This window comes from Borostomias antarcticus, assembly GCF_949987555.1.
Source record: "Borostomias antarcticus genome assembly, chromosome: 2".
Lineage (NCBI taxonomy): Eukaryota > Metazoa > Chordata > Actinopteri > Stomiiformes > Stomiidae > Borostomias > Borostomias antarcticus.
Genome location: NC_140235.1, coordinates 35,483,437 through 35,501,984, shown reverse-complemented (window position 1 = coordinate 35,501,984; position 18,548 = coordinate 35,483,437). Strand labels below are relative to the sequence as shown.

Sequence of the window (18,548 nt, the reverse complement as noted above, 5' to 3'; positions counted from 1 at the left end):
ACGAGCCCATGAATTAATATTTTGCCAAACAGGCCCATGTCTGTTAGCACTAATGCGTTGCGTTACTAGCCACCGCCAGTTCAGTTAACTTCTAACACGGGATGCTCTACCGTTATGAAGACTGTCCTTATTCAAAATCATTCCTGGTGGTCTTGTACATTCTAGTTTAATGTAATTTGTACATAACGTCAGCTATAAAAATAGGAAAGGTCAGGACACCAACAACTTTGAACCAAAAGCATTCCCTTTGCACTGGAGTAAATCAATGCATTCGTTGACCTATCGCTCTGAGTGGCCATGGGCTTGATAACCTGCTGCACGGTTTCATGCGAATGCTTTCTTCTTCTTTTTTGACCCAGTGGTTTCCCCGCAGTGCTGTCTGAGACCAACCCCCTCCTCCTACCCCCACACCAGAACCATGGCAACAGAGGAGAAGAAACCAGACACAGAATCCACTAAATCTCAAAATGCATCATCTGCATCTGCTAGCCAGAGCAAGGTCTGGATTCTTTAAGCATGAACAACGTTTTGAATACAGGCATCTTAAGTTATAGACTAGTAGCTACTGGATTACTGTGTTCTCAAAAGACTGTTGGCGGTGAGACAGATGGAGTAATGTTGAGTTAACTGATCTACTTGCATTTCATTATTTGTGTGTAATAACTATTTTCTCTTCCCCGTTCTAGTCAGCACCAGCCAAGCCAAACTACACCCTCAAATTCACATTAGCTGGACACACAAAAGCTGTGTCCTCAGTCAAGTTCAGTCCCAGTGGGGAGTGGCTCGCCAGCTCATGTGAGTTCCCCTCACGATTCAAGATGTCTTTATGTCACATGTAACGTATGTATACAGTTACAGTGAAATGTTGCTGCCAGCTCCAACATTATGCTCAACACAGATAAACTTCAATACTCAATTTACAAATTACAAATTAAAAATGTACTAATTACACAATTTCTATACAGTATACAGACGGGTAAGAGAAGATTTATATCGGTCTGGATGGATTTTGTACATGCTATACGATATATAACCGCATGGGTGGGGCATGGGTGTGTTATGTACATTCTATAGCTATAATAAATAATCCTGGGGAAGGGGGGGGGTATATTGATCCGTGTTGAAATTTCATTGCAATTAAGGCAGATTGATTTAGTTTGAGAGGTGACCTTTTGACATGAATACAGACTGTTGAGGAAAATGACTGTTTTCAGAGAAATGTCGTGGTTTAATCTGATCCTGTTAGCTATTTGTAATTATGATGATTGACCCCTGAGTGTGGCTGTCTGCTTGAGTTTTCTGTAAGAAACTGTGGCTCCCTTCCCTAGACTTATGAGATAAGGGTGGCATTCCATGGTTGGTACATTCTGTGGACAACAGCAATTGTTGTGGTTAGAGTTAGAGCTGGGCGTCGAGGCGGCGTAGGCCATCTTGATCCCACAAGGTCGTAAGCTGCAGGAGACCAGACCAGTCCAGACCAGTCTGATCAGGGAAGGGGGGAGGGGGGGGGGGGGGGTGGAACGCCCCCGAACCATAAGAACCGTGCTCGAGCTCAGATGCTTTGATTTGGGCCAGACAGCCATACAGACAGGCCAGCTGAACATTAGACTATGTGCCATCGTCTTTTGTATGCTATAACCTTCTGTAATAAGCAGCTTTTGATTGTCGCTCAAATCCCGTGTTGGAGAGATTCATTTGGAATACACATGGAAGGGTTAGGGACTGTGATATTGTGTGAGATTGGGGGTTTGAAATCAAAACAACGCAGAGCTGAATAAGGACAATGATAAAAGACAACGAAATTCAACACTGTTTACACATGGTTTGAGATAAAATGAAATTTGTCGATAACACCTCATTTGACTTTTCCGTCAGTAATGTGTTTAAACAACCCTTTTTTACTTTTTCGTTTTTTACAGCTGCTGATAAACTCATCAAGATTTGGGGAGCATATGACGGAAAGTTTGAAAAAACAATATCAGGACACAAACTTGTGAGTTTAATACAATTGGCTGCTAAATGTCTTGGTAGTGTATGATGCTCCACTCAATAAATGCCTTATAAACGGATTAGGGGCTTTGCCCGGTAACCAGTTTGACCTGTGACCTCTCACCTGCAGGGCATCTCGGATGTAGCCTGGTCCTCCGACTCCAACCTCCTGGTGTCGGCGTCCGACGACAAGACCCTGAAGATCTGGGACGTCAGCTCGGTCAGTCACACAGGCAGGACCAGTTTCTGGCAGAGAGAACGGCCTTAAGCACCTGTAATGAGCTAAGCTTGAATTTCCAGCCCAATAACTGAACAGAAATGGGATTGACCCCAGGGCTGTCGCGCTGAATACATTTCCCCAGTGGTCACACCACATGTCGAAGTGTCCTTGAGCAAGACACCTAACCCCAAATTGCTCCCAGTGAGCAGGCTAGCACCTTGCATGGCAGCTACCGCCATTGGTGTGTGAATGTATGCTTGAATGGGTGAATGAGAGGCCATTGTAAAGCGCTTTGAGTGCCGCTACGGTGGAAAAGCGCTATATAAGTGCAGTCCATTTACCATTTACCTCGGTGTGCGACATTATTCCAGCCGTTTTTGTTGCTATTCTATAAGGGCTGATGATTGGTTGCTTTATAAATGACATAGTTGTGTATATATATGAGCCGCCTATTCAATTCAATACATTTTTATTAAACAAAATCATAGGTTACAGTAGCAATACCACTCAATCAATATAAATGTTTTAACAGAACAGTGCGCACAAGACAGGCCCTACAGTAGATTCAAACATATCTCTAAGCAGGCTAGAAACTTTAAGACTAATAAAGAAAATATAAATATAGGCCAATGCTTTTATAAAATGGTTACCAAAGAAAGACAAGATAAACTGTAAATTAAAAGGCAGAGGCCTACTAATTTCCTTTAGCTGTGAGAATGGTCACAGTAGAACGGAAAAATCCGAACATGTTTTAGCCTTTAATTAAACAAGAATAATACAGTCTTGATGTTAGACTCCGTTTGACATGAATACAGACGTCATATTGTTGATAACATTGTCTTTTTTCATTTCTAGAAGAAGAAGGCCTGAAGGCCAAGCATCATTCTATTTAAAGAGACAGTGCATGGAGCCAGAGTAGAGACTCTTTTTTGTTTACTGTTTCTACTTCCAGTGATCAGCATCTCTCTAGAACCCTTGGTGTGCGTTTATTTTTCTACACATTTATTTGATATTAATTACACACAGCCTACAATTTAATGGGAAAAGCCGCAACATAAGAAGCAATAATAATAAAAAGTTAGTCATGCCGGTTGATGCGGTGGTCTGGACCTCGCGGTTTGCTTCTCAAACATGGCCGTGCGTTACTGCGGTGACAGCGACCGTCCTAATTGACATGCGTGACGAGCATGTTCGCAAATTTATCTGCCGTCGCTCGCAACCGAGTCCATTATCACGATGTCTCTGGGCAAAGAAATTGGGAGAATGGCATCACCATGGAAACTAGCAGTCTTATCCTGCGCATGGAAAAGCTGTGAGCAGCGAGGACCGGTGATAGGAAGCTTCTTTCAGAGAGATTAATACTTGAACTGTGTTGTCATGGTTCCCTTACCGTCATCGCAATAAATTTAGACCCAAGTCTTTCCTGGTTACAGGGGAAATGTTTGAAGACTCTGAAGGGACACAGCAACTACGTCTTCTGCTGCAACTTCAACCCCCAGTCCAATCTCATCGTGTCTGGATCGGTGAGTCCAACCAACTCGACCTCTCCTCTCCTTTTCTCTCTAAAGAAGACGTTCAGAGTTCTTTTGGGTTTTCTGTTGTGTCTCGTTTAGGGTTCTGTATTTTTTTAGATGAGTCCATAGGTGTTGACTAATTGCTTATTTCCCCCTAGTTTGACGAAAGCGTACGGATATGGGACGTCAAAACCGGCAAATGCTTGAAGACGCTGCCGGCTCATTCTGATCCTGTGTCTGCAGTGAGTACCTCACCTCTCGTTCACCTGCTGCCAAGTCAGACTCAGAATCAGTCAAATACATCTTTTGGGTTCGAATCCCCAGACGCAGATTCAATGTGATCAATTCACACTGACCATCCATGTCCAATGCAGATGAAGAACCCAGATCTCTCTACGCTGTTTTAATGCCCCCTCTGTTTCACAGGTCCATTTCAACAGAGACGGCTCCCTGATCGTGTCCAGCAGCTACGACGGCCTCTGGTCAGTATCATGAACGCTGCTCTATGGCTGTGCTTTATGCTGCTGTGAAGGACAAAGACACGTCCACACTAACAGCTGCGCTTTGATGATGACCGATGGAGAGAGTTGGGGTGTATCTAAAGTTTGGGGCGGCGGTATTACAAGCGCAAACCCGTGATAGCCGCGACCACCTATGTGCACACATCCACCTGTAGGTTCATTCACACACAACCTCACAATGTTACACCAGGCACCACGTGGCATGAGAAACTTCCAGACACATCTTTAATTGATTTCGATTTTTTTTCTTCTCCAAAACAAATCGATCACAGTCAGGTAAATAAGGTGCTTCTTGCTCCAGTAGGAGATAAGTGAATTGGGGTGGAAGGGATCTATCAGACTTCCATCCAATTTGTATAGCGCATTTCATACACAGAGGCAACACAATGCGCTTTACAGAGAACAAGGGAGGTGGGCAGACATCCCACCCCTACATATTCCAGAGGGAAGCAAAAAAAACGGTATCACCCAGGAGCCAGAAAAGTGAGCTGTAAAAATTCTTCCCTGACCCCTCTCAATGAGACGATCGAGCAAGCTCCTGGAGTATGTTTGTCTAACGGCTAAGAACATTTATAAAGCAATAAATTACATTAAATTACATTTTCTGAGCAATAAGAGCTAAAAACCAGGCAAGTGGGACGTTTCACACACTGCCTGAACCCCATTATCTTCAGGTCTCTGACTAGTTGAAGAGCGGGAGATGGTGGGGTCCAGCCAACTTGTGAAACAACACGCTCATCTGGAGAAAATAGATTTCCTAAAATCCTCCAATCCGAGGGCCGCGCCGTATCATTTTAAAGGCGTGAAATGGCACTGACGCTAATGTCTTCTGTTGATCCACAGTCGAATCTGGGACACGGCATCAGGACAGTGTTTGAAAACCCTCATCGGTAAGCCGGGCCTGCCCGCGTCTGCAGAACAGCCTTCGTCTCACAAGACCACGATCACTTTTGGGTCGTGGTGAGAAGTGCTGACTTGTCTTTTTTCTTGGTCTCATGCAGATGATGACAACCCTCCAGTGTCGTTTGTGAAGTTTTCACCGAACGGAAAATACATCCTGGCTGCCACATTGGACAAGTGAGTATTTACTATTTCTATGCTGGCACTCATGGCATAATGAGAACAGAAACGATAATAATATGAAATATATTTTAATTGTAGAGCGCTTTTCAGGATGCACGACAAAGCATAAACTCAAAACAAAGCAACATCAAAGTAACATGACCTAATTTATGCTCTTTGTTAGGCAGTGCTACACCACCAGGGGGCACTGTAAGACTTGCAAAATGTCACTGCCTTGCAAAATGTCACTGCCTCTTGGTGATTTATAAGAGCACATTTATAGAAGAAAAATCTGAATGAATGTTCTTGTTTTATGTCTCCTTTTCAGCACCTTAAAGCTGTGGGATTACAGCAAAGGAAAGGTAAAATAGTTTTCCGGTATATTTAATTTATTTTATTTTACACTCAAAACTGTAACAGTCTATTCCAGAGGTCTAAATCTTGTCTATATCTTCTCACTCAGTGCTTGAAAACGTACACTGGCCACAAAAATGAGAAATACTGCATATTTGCAAATTTCTCAGTCACAGGTGGAAAGGTAAACGCCCCTTCATACTTTTCTCCAAGTTTGTGTTCATAGTTGACTTGTGTGTTGCACTGAAACCTACTAAAACCTGTTGATTCAGTAGATGGTCATGAAACCCTGGCTAAACCCCTCGGTCTCTCCCCACCTCTCTCCTCCAGTGGATCGTATCGGGCTCAGAGGACAACATGGTGTACATCTGGAACCTGCAGACCAAGGAGATCGTTCAGAAGCTGCAGGGACACACAGGTGGGTGTCCGGAGTCTGGTCAGGCGTTAGAGGACAGGAGCCGGCCTAGGCGTCCGGAGTCTGGTCAGGCGTTAGAGGACAGGAGCCGGCCTAGGCGTCCGGAGTCTGGTCAGGCGTTAGAGGACAGGAGCCGGCCTAGGCGTCCGGAGTCTGGTCAGGCGTTAGAGGACAGGAGCCGGCCTAGGCGGCCGTTCTTACGCTGGACGGAGATCATCTGAACCAGATGTAGACCTGAAGCCCACAGGGCTGCTTGACCTCCATGCCGATGACTTATTCTGTCCGTTCTTCTCCTCTTCTCCTCCTCTAGATGTGGTCATCTCCACCGCCTGCCACCCCACAGAGAACATCATCGCCTCCGCCGCGCTAGAAAACGACAAAACCATCAAACTGTGGAAGAGCGACTGCTAAGCGCCGCCGCCGGGGCCCCGACTTCCTGTTCCGCTTTTATTTTTGGATAGTTTCATTTGAATAGGAAAGGAAAAAGACTGTTTCTCTGCGGAGAGCTCTACAGAACGCTCTGAGGACAGAGCCTGGACCAGAAGAACAACATGAACTGCACAGCGACGCGTCTCCCTCCAGAGGACTCCACCCCCCCCCGGTCCAGAGGACTCCACCCCCCCCCTGGTCCCGGTCCGACCCGCCTTGCGCTCTCGCCCTTCCCAGTACTCCAACTCTTCATTAGAACCGTCTGTCTTGGTGTTTCTTCCAGTCTAATAGAAATATTGATCAACTTTCTCTATCTGGCCATCAATTACATGCAAATGGACACATTGTAATTTTATGCTTTACTGTCATTGTCTTTCTGCTTTGTCCCCCCCCTCCCCCCCCCACACACACACACACCCTGCCACAAACCCAGTTCACGGCCACCAAATAGGACCTCTTACCTACACTACCGTCTTGTTTATAATCGCTCACTTTTTGTAGCTTATGGTTTATGTTGAACAGAGACACAATGATGCCAGTTTTGGCAAATGAATATCTTCATATTCCACACGCGCGCGGTGAGGTCACTGTCCTGACCAGATGCTACTCCATCACTCAGATAGCGAGGTGCTCCGCCATTGGACCCGCCGCCATCATGCTCTCGCAAGTTCCTCATCAAACTCCTCCAGCTACCTACGCCGTGGGAAGATTTAACTCTCGTTTGTATCGTTATTTGTTGTCAGCATTGCCTTGTTTTGTACAACTAGCTTCTGTTTTTCAAGGTGTATTCTGATTTTGTACTACAGTGACAGCAGTGACCGGGTGCCTCCTAAATCCATAGGAAATAAGGGTTGAGTGCGTCAGTGAAACGAGACCTGGAAGTCACGCCTGTATTAGTGAAACCCTCACCTAAGCTGCCAATGTATCCACTTGCCACGAATCAATTGTTTTATAAGGAAAATTCCTCTATATTGTGTGGATTTGATTACATAATAAATCAACTTGAGGATGTATTTTCTATCACTTTTTTATGGATTTTTTGTTGAGATACCTAGTGTACTGTTTGCCGTCAGAAGGCATTGTTCAAATGCAAGTATTTCTTTGTGCCTTTCATCCTGTACTGTTACTGTATATTATTACATTTTGCATATGTATTGGTATTTGTTAGATGGGCAATATTTGAGCTCTTTCTGTACTGTAGTTTTAAACTGTCTTACTAGGTAGTACTTCCATACACAGTAATGTTCTCTTGGCTCTGTCTTCTGGACTTGGACACTGCAGTCGCGTCACGGGCTGCATGAAATCCTGTATATGTACCTGTATTTTAGTCAACCTGGATTTTGTGAATATACATTTGACAGCTAGCCTATAACCTGTGACTTAATAAATACATTTTTTAAAAGAGTAATGTGTGGTTGTCATTATTTAGAATAGGGTGTTATTAAATCAGATGACACTTAATCAGTGATCTCTTCATGGCAGCCTATGGGTACCACAGCATGGATTATTAAAAGGACATTTATGAGATTGAGTTACTGTTCTGCTGGATGTGAGTAGAGACGAGAAACCATCAACGGAATTACTTTTAGATTTTTTTTAATAATCTTTTTCTTTCCATGAAAGATAGAACATCAGAGAACAACCCACAAAGAACAAATGACAAATTTCCATCTTAAAAATAGACAAAAATATAATGAAAGAGAACGACCCCGCCTTTAAGCCACAGGCTGAAGAAGGCAAAAGTATAGGCAACAGTTACCAAGGTGACGAAGCCCATTGCTCCTCCAACTTGCCCTTTCAGTCTGAAAGTCTTGATTTAATTTCCCCCGTTTCAAATCAACATTTACACAAACAATGTATACAACAGCCCACAGAAGGAGAACAGGGAGGAACAGAGTACATAAGCCAGGGATAAAATTACCTTTGTACAAAAATAGATCTTTTTTCAAAGTGTTTTTTTCTTGGACATGTTACTGTCTCTATGCAACAATTAAAAGCAGTGATTGTGTCATGAGCTCAGAATATTCCTGATTATATTATTTGACAGACAAGTAGCCAAGCGACTGGTACATTTTGAGGGCTCCCTATATTCTTTTAAAGTGTATGAATTAGATGTTTTTTCTTTTGCAACATTTCAAGGTCCCACGAGGCTGAGAGCGGTTGAGAAATTGTCTCTTAGTGTTCTCAGCTGCTGGTTTGATGCTGGTTGATTGTTTTTAGAGAACCAAGTTCGAATCCAAAAACCCCAGATGTCACTTTAGAAAAACATTGATCAAACTCTGAGTACGATGTCTGATGTGGCTCAGAGCAGTTTCCGCCCGAACACGCGTGTCCCTCTTGCTAAAATTGACGGGAAATACTCAAGAAACAGATTTATAGATATTTATAAGTATATACACATGTACATATAGACAAAATATAGCTTTATGATAAATAAAGCATGTATGTAGGTATTCATTCTACGTCATCATTCCGTTACCAAGTCCAGAGGAGACCTCTGCAGTGACCTTTCACCTCTCACCTTATGGCTTTAAAATACCCGGGGTCACAGTATCCTGATCAAGCTCAATGAAAGGATCACACTCGAGCGTATTTTCGGTGTACATTTAAAATGTTGGGAAACCTTGAAAGCGTTGTGTTTTACTCAAGTATGTGGTTTACAGGTTACGTCTGACATGCGTGTCTTTTTAGGTGCCAAGCTGGACCAAAGTACTGTAGTAGACTGTGAACCAGATGTCCAGAGCATTCTGACAGGATGGAAAGCCTACTAGTGCTGAAGTTGGTATCCTACAATTACAATGAGCCAATTTGTTTACATATTTTCTGACAGATATAAATACTATAAACTGACCTCGAGATGGCAGTCAGTACTGAAACCTTTATCGTTCAAAATAAGTTCACTAGAATACATTTGATTTGTCAATGGATGAGCCGACGCATCATGCTGTGATAAGCGGGAAACTAACATTGAGAGTGTCAAGAAAAAGTGCCATTTCTGATTAAATACTTGTACAAAATTCAAGTAATGTTGCAGTGCTGCATCTCTTCCACTAGGGGGAAGTCACAGCTCTCCCATGGCCAGCAAGTCCCCTCCTCTCTCTCATTGAACCCATCTGTCTTGAAGCAAATGTTCTAGTCTACAGTCTGTCTGGCTCTCCCTGGCCTGGTATCACTACGGGTTTCCAAACCTGCCACTGGCTTGACTACAGGAACAGGTTAAACCCACGATAACAATGCAACTGCACTATGGACAATCTTTGGAAATACAATAGATGCATAGTTTTGCAGCAGCTGCAGCATAGAAAGAAAAACAAACAAACAAACAAACGCGGAATAACGGGCATATAGCAGTGTTTATACATAACGTCAGATATTCAACATGTCCGCTCGGACTTCGGTGACGCTAGGGTTGTCTGGAGAAGTGCAAGGGGTGGGTCGCTCCGAGGGAGGAGGGGGCGGGGGAGGATCGTCCCCCCCGCTAGGCCCCTCTGGTCGGTCCAGCCCCCCCCCCCCCTCTCCCACCCATCCCAGAAGTGGGTGTTCTGCGGAGGAACCCGGACGCCACAAAAACGTCACGCCAAAAAAACGAGGAGAACATCTCACCCCCCCCTCGCAAGCAACGGCTCCACTGTAATAACACGCTCCGACCGCGCGCTGTCCAACGACGGGCAGAGAGGGGCGCTGTGGGAGACTGCCGAGTCTGAGGGATAACAATACCGGTATAATTGCACATTTGCAGAACAAATACCATCAATACTGTGAGCGGTTGAAATATCTCCTGCGCAGACAGAAGGTTGTTCTAAAGCTAGGTTCCTCTGTGAGGAACAGCATGGTCGCTGTGTGTAGAGGTGATCATGGTGTGTTGAAATTCACAGAAGGGGGGGAGGGGGGGGGACACACAGGGGCTCTGGGGACCGGGGGGGACATGACAAAGACATGGCATCACTTCACAAGCGCGTCACTCGGGTCACGTGGTGATTCCCGACGGCGTCGGCTCCACTTCAGTCCGTCCGTCTGCGGTTTTTCTTCATTTTTGGTCCCCTTGGCTTTGAGAGGCGGACGCGGGGTGTTTGAAAATAGCACAGTGTGAACTTGTACCTGCTGACGCTCCTCTTCCTCAACCGGAGTCGTCCGGACGTCGGCGTGGCCGAGCGGTCGGGGGTCTCTCCTCGTAGGGCGCTTCCCCCCGGTCCGCTCGGCGCTCGAGGACTCAGACGCGAGGAAACCTGCGGGATTTGGGGCTCAGACACCTGAGTTGAGCACCTGCCGTCTACATCGTCCCACCTTAGAGTCCATCCCCCCCCCCCCCCCTGTCCCCCCCGAAACCGACCCGGCGAAACCAGAACAGACCCGACCGGACCGGTTCTGTTCCCCCGGGCCGATAAGACCGACCGCCCCCCCTCGCCCCTAAGTTAATCCTGAACTTGCGCCCCTCTAGTCCGAACCAGCGACAGCCCATCTCTCCTCAACAAGTCCAAAACACGATTGTCCCCAAGATGGCGGCGGGCGTCCTCTGGTCCAACGAGCAGCTCCGCCGTTTCAAGCAGGCAGGGCCGTGTGCTACGCCTGAACACGTCTCTCTCTCGTCCAGTTCAAAAAGACAACGGCTTGATTCGTCTCCGATCCTCAGTCCCTTTCATCTCAGTCCACCGTCGTCTCTCATGTCCTCTCGTGAGTTCTATATATATATTTCATATTTATATATTTGTACAATGTATAAAACAGACCCATAGACATAATGAATTCGATCGAAGAGGGGGGGGTGGGGGGGGGGTGGAGGGCGGGGCTGTGCCCTCACCCCGAACCTGGCGTCTCTTGATCCGAAGATGTCGCACAATCAGTCCGTCGTGAGAGGAGGAGGGGCTTCGCGGGACCCCTCCCCCAGTCCGGGGGGGGGGGGGGGGGGGGGGGTAAGGGGGCGGGGGGATGAGTGTAAAACCGGGCGGCGCCCCGCCCGTCATTATGTCATTTGGTGCGGCGCCTCTAGCATCTCCATGAGGAAGGTGTCGATGGGCGTGTCGCCGATGAGCTTGAAGAAGAACAGGTGCTCCAGGCACTTCAGGCCGATGGAGCGCAGCGCCGGTAACCGTAGCAACAGCTTGGCGAACCTGCCGACACACGGGACACGCCCACTCAGAAGGATGAACATGGAAAAACACCGTATGTGCATGTGTTCCAGCATGTGTTCCAGCATTCTTACTGAGCTGATTCCTGTGTACAATGCATCATTTATGAGCGTGTAAAAGCTACTCCGTCAGCATCGCTAGGAACACATGCAGACATGCAGGAGAGAGACAGGGAGGAGAGAGACCAGGAGGAGAGAGACAAGGAGGAGAGGAGAGAGACAGGGAGGAGAGAGACAGGGAGGAGAGGAGAGAGATGCAGGAGAGAGACAGGGAGGAGAGAGACCAGGAGGAGAGAGACAAGGAGGAGAGAGATAAGGAGGAGAGGAGAGAGACAAGGAGGAGAGAGACAGGGAGGAGAGAGACCGGGAGGAGAGAGATAGGGAGGGGAGGAGAGAGATAGGGAGGAGAGACATTGAGGAGAGAGACAGGGAGGAGAGAGAGAGACAGTGAGAGGGGGTTGTGCGGGGGTCTGTCCGTTCTGTCCTACCTGCCGGGCTGTTCGGGGTATTTCTGTTTGCAGTACGCCTCCAGAGACGCGTACACCTTCTCCCTCAACGCCTCCACCTCCGCTGGGTTGGACAGGCCTTTAGAATCTGAGGAGACACACACACACACACACACACACACACACACACGCCGCACACACACGCACACGCACGCACACACACACACGCACGCACACACACACGCAAACACATTTAACAATGTATTTATGTCCACATAGAGAAAAACATACAGGGACACAAATACTGAAGGTGCAATGAATATACATTCACAAGGTCGCGGACCAGCGGTATAGCACACACACGCACGCACGCACGCACGCACACACACACACACACACACACACACACACACACAGGTTCAGAATAACAGATGCACACACTTGCCACAATGTATCAAGTGTAAATGCATGTGCACGTAAATAAAAGCACATCAATGCACATAAATTGGAGTGTGTGTGCGGTACATGTGTGTGCGTGCGAGTGTGTGTGAATTACTTTTTGTAAACGATGCAACCTTAATGTGAGAGAGGCTGAGCCACAGCCTCAGAGCAGCCCCCGGGTAGAGGCCGGACCGCAGGTATCAGAGGCTCCAGCACTAACCAGACTGAAGTATGCTAGGTGAACAGGTGAAGTATGCTATGTGAGAAGGTGAAGTATGCTATGTGAACAGGTGAAGTATGCTATGTGAACAGGTGAAGTATGCTATGTGAACAGGTGAAGTATGCTATGTGAACAGGTGAAGTATGCTAGGTGAACAGGTGAAGTATGCTATGTGAGAAGGTGAAGTATGCTATGTGAACAGGTTTAGTATGCTATGTGAACAGGTGAAGTACACTATGTGAACAGGTGAAGTATGCTATGTGAGAAGGACTCCAGACTGAAGCATGGTATGTGAGAAGGTGATTCAAATCAATTCAATTGCATCTCAATTCAATTAAAAAGTGTAAGTATGCGAGAGGGGAAGTATGCTACTGTATGTGAGAGGGGAAGTATGCTACTGTATGTGAGAGGGGAAGTATGCTACTGTATGTGAAAGGGAAAGTATGCTACTGTGTGTGAGAGGAGAAGTATGCTAGTGTATGTGAGAGAGGAAGTATGCTAGTGTATGTGAGAGAGGAAGTATGCTAGTGTATGTGAGAGAGAAAGTATGCTACTGTATGTGAGAGGAGAAGTATGGTACTGTGCTGTATGTGAGAAGGGAAGTAAGCTACGGTATGTGAGAGAGGAAGTATGCTAGTGTATGTGAGAGAGGAAGTATGCTAGTGTATGTGAGAGGTGAAGTATGCTAGTGTATGTGAGAGAGGAAGTATGCTAGTCTATGTGAGAGAGGAAGTATGCTAGTGTATGTGAGAGGTGAAGTATGCTAGTGTATGTGAGAGAGGAAGTATGCTAGTGTATGTGAGAGGTGAAGTATGCTAGTGTATGTGAGAGAGGAAGTATGCTACTGTATCCTCCTACGTCCGGCCCTGCGCCCTGGAAAGAGCAGCACACGTCCGCAGGACCGATCCCTGTGAACTCTGACCCCAGCCGCAGGGCTTGGATGTGTAACTGCGGCTAAATCAATTAGTGCTTTAACGACTCGGTTACTATAAATAACGTTAACGAGGTTACCAATCAATGTATTGTTTTTTTAACACTAAATACGCATTTGCCTACAATTCCCGATGGCAGGAGAAGGCAGAGTACAGAGATGATGACTGTGGGAATGGACTCGTCTTCTTCCTCTCCAGAGACCCCCGCTGGCCCCGGTGCTAGGCGGTCCCAGTCAGCTGTAATCGGGGTAAAGATGGCTGTGGTCTGGTTCAGAGCCAGAGAGGGACTCGGGGGAGGAGGGGAGGACGCCTCCCCTCGGTGGGCCCGGCTGGGCGGTGGCACGCTCCTGTCCTGCTCGCTGTCCCCAGGGGACGCGGGACGCGCTCGTTAAAGCCACCGTGTCGGGCGCCGTGGGGCGGAGAGACCGGCGCTCGAGACCGGTGACGAGACGAGGCCGACGCTCTGCCGTGTGGAGGCTGGTCTCGAGGGGAGCGATGCGTGCCGTGTGACTCTCGTATCACCGCCGTGTGTGTGTGTGTGTGTGTGCTCTTCGGATCACAGGGTATAAGAGCTGACACAGTTTATCGTGCAGATTAACTGGAGCGTGTTAGGAGGCAGGTTAGGGAGTGTGTGAGGACAGGAGGTTGAGGGAGTGTGTGAGGAGAGAGGAGGGTGAGGAAGTGTTGTGAGGAGAGGAGGTGAGGGAGATAGGTAGCTACCTGGGTTGAAGAGGACGATGGCCCGGAGGCAGCCCAGCTCCGTCTTGTCCATCTGCATGTCTCTCATCTTGGACACCAGCTCTGTCAGCACTCTGGACGAGGCAGACAGATCGTTAAGACCGGTCTGATCCGCCTCAGCGACCTTGGCGTTTCACAACCTCACTACAGCCCTGCGAGTGAGCTCCCATCACAACAACAACAACAACACAATCAATAATTCACAACTCTGCCTCCTCATAAGAGTAGCTCAATCTTCAATCGCTGATATCGTACCAAGTTAATTCAGTCTGTTCTAAATACGGAGCGAGAATCTTCCGGAACAGAACAGTTAACACAATTAAGTCTGTGTGTGACATCACTGGGCGGGGCATCGGGTTTCTGAAGTGTGTGACGTGATTGGCCGAACTCCTCACCCCTCTTCCACTCCGTCACGCCCGCCCCCCCCCCCCCCCCCTGTTCTGTCCCTCGCCCTCTCTCTCTCTTCATCTCGTTCTCTTTTTCTCTCTCTCTGAGAGGAGAGCCAATTTCGCCTCTTAGCTCATCCTAATTCAATTTGCCCGCAGCAACAATGATGGTATAAAAAGGCTCAAGTGTTTAAGTGAACCACCTCCTCCATTTGTATGGTGGAGAGGAGAGCTACATTATCAGTGCTCTGCATCTTAATGTGTCGTCTTAATGCAGAGATGTAATCCATCCTTCAGAAGTGAACTGGCGCTATGCTAATGACGGACTACGGACTCTCAGCTGGGGACGAGAGAGAGGGGGGAGAGAGAGGGGGAGGAGGGAAGAGAGGAATAAAGAGAGGTGGAAAGAGAGCGCCAAGAGGGCGAGAAAGCGAGATGAGAGGAGAGAAAGAAGGAGAAGAGAGAGAGAGAGAGAGAGAGAGAGCAGAGCTGTTGTCTTCAGAGATCAGGACACAGCGTGCTTCTTCTAATCTAAACACAGGTCCGCAATTTCACAAGGGGGACACACATCTCAGTCCTCCATATCTGATACGCTGACCTCTGACCTGTCAGCCATAATCAGCATTAGCCACCCACAAGCTAACCAGATGCTGTTCTATTGCATGAATGAAACGACCAAAACAAAAAAATCCTAGCATGAAATGTAACTCTAGGTAACAAATCCTGTTGGCCTCAGAGCCAGTTGAAAACAGCAGGGTTTTTCGTTAGTGCTGTGGTGTTCGGCCAAAAGGTCAAACCTGCCTGGAAATAGCAAGGGCCTATGGTGGGATTGCACACGAACGCCTGTGGTTTCATCATGGCCGACATGATGAGGATGGACTTTACTTGTTCATACTGTCTCTGTGAGAGAGCGTTGTTCCACCCTGAAGCCGGTCCCCTCCAAGCATAGCTATGCATCTCATGAATATCAATGATCTCCACATCCCTACTGTACTTCCCCCCTCAAACAGCACTTCACACACTTGCCTACTGTGTACTGTGTACTTACACACTAGGGGATGACCTGATTGGGGGGATTACTGATAAGTGGGTGACCTAATTGAGACCCTTTGTGCGTTTTGGGAAGACTACATATAAACACTAATAAAAGCTTTTTTTAATAAAAGAATGTACTCCAGCTAGAGTGAGATTTCAGACTAAACGAAAGCCGGAAAAAAAATCCAAAGAAGACCAAACCGGACCAATTATAATTTTCATGTTATTTTAGGTTGTGTTTGACCTATTTAAAATGTCTAGAGTGTACGGTATCTAAATGGCTTTTAAAACCAAGCTGTTTGAACGGAGTGTGTGAGGCAGTGATGATTACCTGTCAAAGATGGCTCCCACGCCGGCGCTGTGGGCGCTGTTGCGGTGAACGTGCAGCCCGGTCGCCAGCAGGATCCCATCTTTCACCGTTATCGAGCGGTGCGAGAAAGATGCAATCAGAAGCTCGTTCCAGCCTGAGAGAGAGAGAGAGAAGAGAGGGAGACCAGAGAGAGAGAGAGAGAGAGACGAGAGAGAGAGAAGAGAGAGAGAGAGAGAGAGACCAGAGAGAGACCAGAGAGAGAGAGAGACAAGAGAAAGATGAGAGAGAGAGAGACGAGAGAGAGAGAGAGACGAGAGAGAGATGAGAGAGAGAGAGAGAGAGACGAGAGAGAGAGAGAGATGAGAGAGAGAGATGAGAGAGAGAGAGAGAGAGAGAGAGAGAAGAGAGAGAGAGAGAGAGAGAGAGAAGAGAATGAAAAGCGAGCATAATCTCACTGCAAAGTTCAAGTCACACTCAGTTTCCAAGCTAAATGAAACTGACAACTAAGGGGGTGGGGGGTCCGATGAATTGATCACACGTGAGGTGGAAGCCAGCCTTTTCACGCCCGGGCTGTTAGCGAGACGTTGGGAACCGTTGCTTTATAGAGAGACCGGCGTTTATAGGCGGCTCGCCGCTTCCGCCGGCGCGGCGAAGACGAACGCAAACGCTTTGATTCGCCGAGCGAAGGGATGACACGGGGAACGCCGTGGACGCGCCGGGGGGCCGCCGAGCGACAGGGCTCCTTTAACTGTTCTGCCCAGCAACAAGGCCCCTCTCCTCCCCAGAGTTGAGACGGGAGTACCGAGGGGTCCGGGGGGGGGGGGGGGGGGGCTTTCATCTGTGAGACAGCAGAACTAAAGGGGTTATTTATAGAAACCTGAGCAGAAGATGGGAAGAGGAGTACTCAGGAGGAGTCGTTTCTCAGAAGACTCTCCGTCTCTGCGTAATGTATATGCGGGGCGCTGAAGATGGCGGAGGCATGTTTATGGCCGTGATGAGAATTTTACAGCGCAGGATTTTAAGGGTGTACTCTGGAATGCGCTGGAAAACAGCCAGGGCGACGAAGACCAAAAGCCTCCTTAAAAAAAAACACGATCGTATATACGGTATTGCGTAATATAGAAAGTGCCAGTTCTTTCACTCCCGCCATATCTTATATCTATCAGCTCTCTTGCCTTTCACGTCGTGAGAGGAAGGTATGTAGGTAGAAGTTTATTGATCCCCGAGGGGCGGTTACAGGAAAATACCGTAGCCGCTAACGTTGCGCTGACCTGCCCGTAGGGAAAAGCACTATGGGTAGTTGTGAGAGTTAGATGGCGGCGTGTGTGGACTGACCCGCCCGCAGTAGGATGACCTGATCGTCGAGGGGCAGCTCTGAGAAGTGGGGGATCCTCTTGGCCCACTCCACCAGGGTGAACAGCTGCTTGTCGGCCGCTTGGCAGATGTTGGTCACCGGATCGTTGGGCTGCAGAGACACATGGGAGACTTGTGATCAAAAAACAACTTCTCAGAGCTAGTAACAGAGCGGCTGGTAGGAATGCGTCGTCGTGTTACGGTTGTGTATGTGTGTGTTCGTACGAGTGTGTGCTGAGTGAGCGTTGGCTTCATGTGTGTCTTGCATGTGCCTGAAGCGGTCGGCCGTCATGTGGAGATAGACCTCTCCATCAGATAATAAAGCTGTCAGACACACACGCGCGCACGCACGCACACACACACACACACACACACACACACACACACACACACACACACACACACGCACACACACACACACACACACACACACACAGTAGCCTGTGAATAGTCTCCCCCGAGGAGCAGCGAGCAGGAAGGCAAAACAAACAGTGATTCTGCCCCAGCCCGCGGAGGAAATACCTGTGGAGAGCTGCAGCTGAAAAATGAGTCTCTCCGAGCGAGTCTCTCCTCTGGGACCCTTCTACCAACACAAAGCCTGCTGGAGCCTTCACAGAACTAGAGAGGCAGCAACTAACACACACGGCTAGGAAACATAGAGGGTTAAGAATGGGCGGGTTTGAACCGTCTAAATACCCATGACAGCAGCAGTAGGTGGGCCTCATAAGGTTCATGTAAATAGTTTGCTTTTTGATCATAATTATTCCAAGCAAGGTTTCAACTGGATGTGCGTATAGGAGACTCACTGGATTTTATTTATCTCTGACACTTTTGATATTGAGTCCTAATGTTCAATCGTATTCTGGAAGACAGATACGACATGCTCACGATCGATGACGATTGAATGGACAGTGATTACTCGCTCATTGATTTTGTACGTCTGGGTGGCAAACATCGCACACTTCTGGACTTTTCAGAAAATGGGAAAGGAATCTCTTTTTACTTGTTTTTTTGCACTGAATTATCCTGCTTTTCTCAAATAAAGATTTTTTTTAATT

The 18,548-nt window shown here is 47.6% G+C and overlaps 2 protein-coding genes across 4 annotated transcripts in view; one reads left to right on the top strand and one right to left on the bottom strand.

Moving 5' to 3' along the window:
* The first annotated feature begins 364 nt into the window (after positions 1-364).
* wdr5 (WD repeat domain 5) lies at positions 365-6,608 on the top strand. The gene is made up of 13 exons (XM_084452140.1): positions 365-499; positions 687-795; positions 1,920-1,993; positions 2,120-2,209; positions 3,643-3,732; positions 3,882-3,965; positions 4,150-4,205; positions 5,088-5,134; positions 5,246-5,321; positions 5,635-5,668; positions 5,770-5,844; positions 5,991-6,078; positions 6,386-6,608. Exons 1-13 carry the CDS (start codon positions 419-421, stop codon positions 6,484-6,486), a joined length of 1,005 nt encoding a protein of 334 aa, XP_084308266.1. The 5' UTR covers positions 365-418; the 3' UTR covers positions 6,487-6,608.
* Positions 6,609-11,405: 4,797 nt separating this feature from the next.
* rxraa (retinoid X receptor, alpha a) overlaps positions 11,406-18,548 on the bottom strand; it is a 98,617-nt gene continuing 91,474 nt past the window's right edge. For all 3 annotated transcript variants that reach the window (XM_084451899.1, XM_084451897.1, XM_084451898.1), the window contains exons 7-11: positions 17,473-17,602; positions 16,159-16,291; positions 14,389-14,480; positions 12,118-12,223; positions 11,406-11,612 (exon numbers count right to left, since the gene is read on the bottom strand). In XM_084451899.1, coding sequence (XP_084308025.1) covers positions 11,465-11,612; positions 12,118-12,223; positions 14,389-14,480; positions 16,159-16,291; positions 17,473-17,602 — 609 coding nt within the window. In that variant the 3' untranslated portion in view covers positions 11,406-11,464. The remainder of the gene's footprint in view (positions 11,613-12,117; positions 12,224-14,388; positions 14,481-16,158; positions 16,292-17,472; positions 17,603-18,548) is intronic.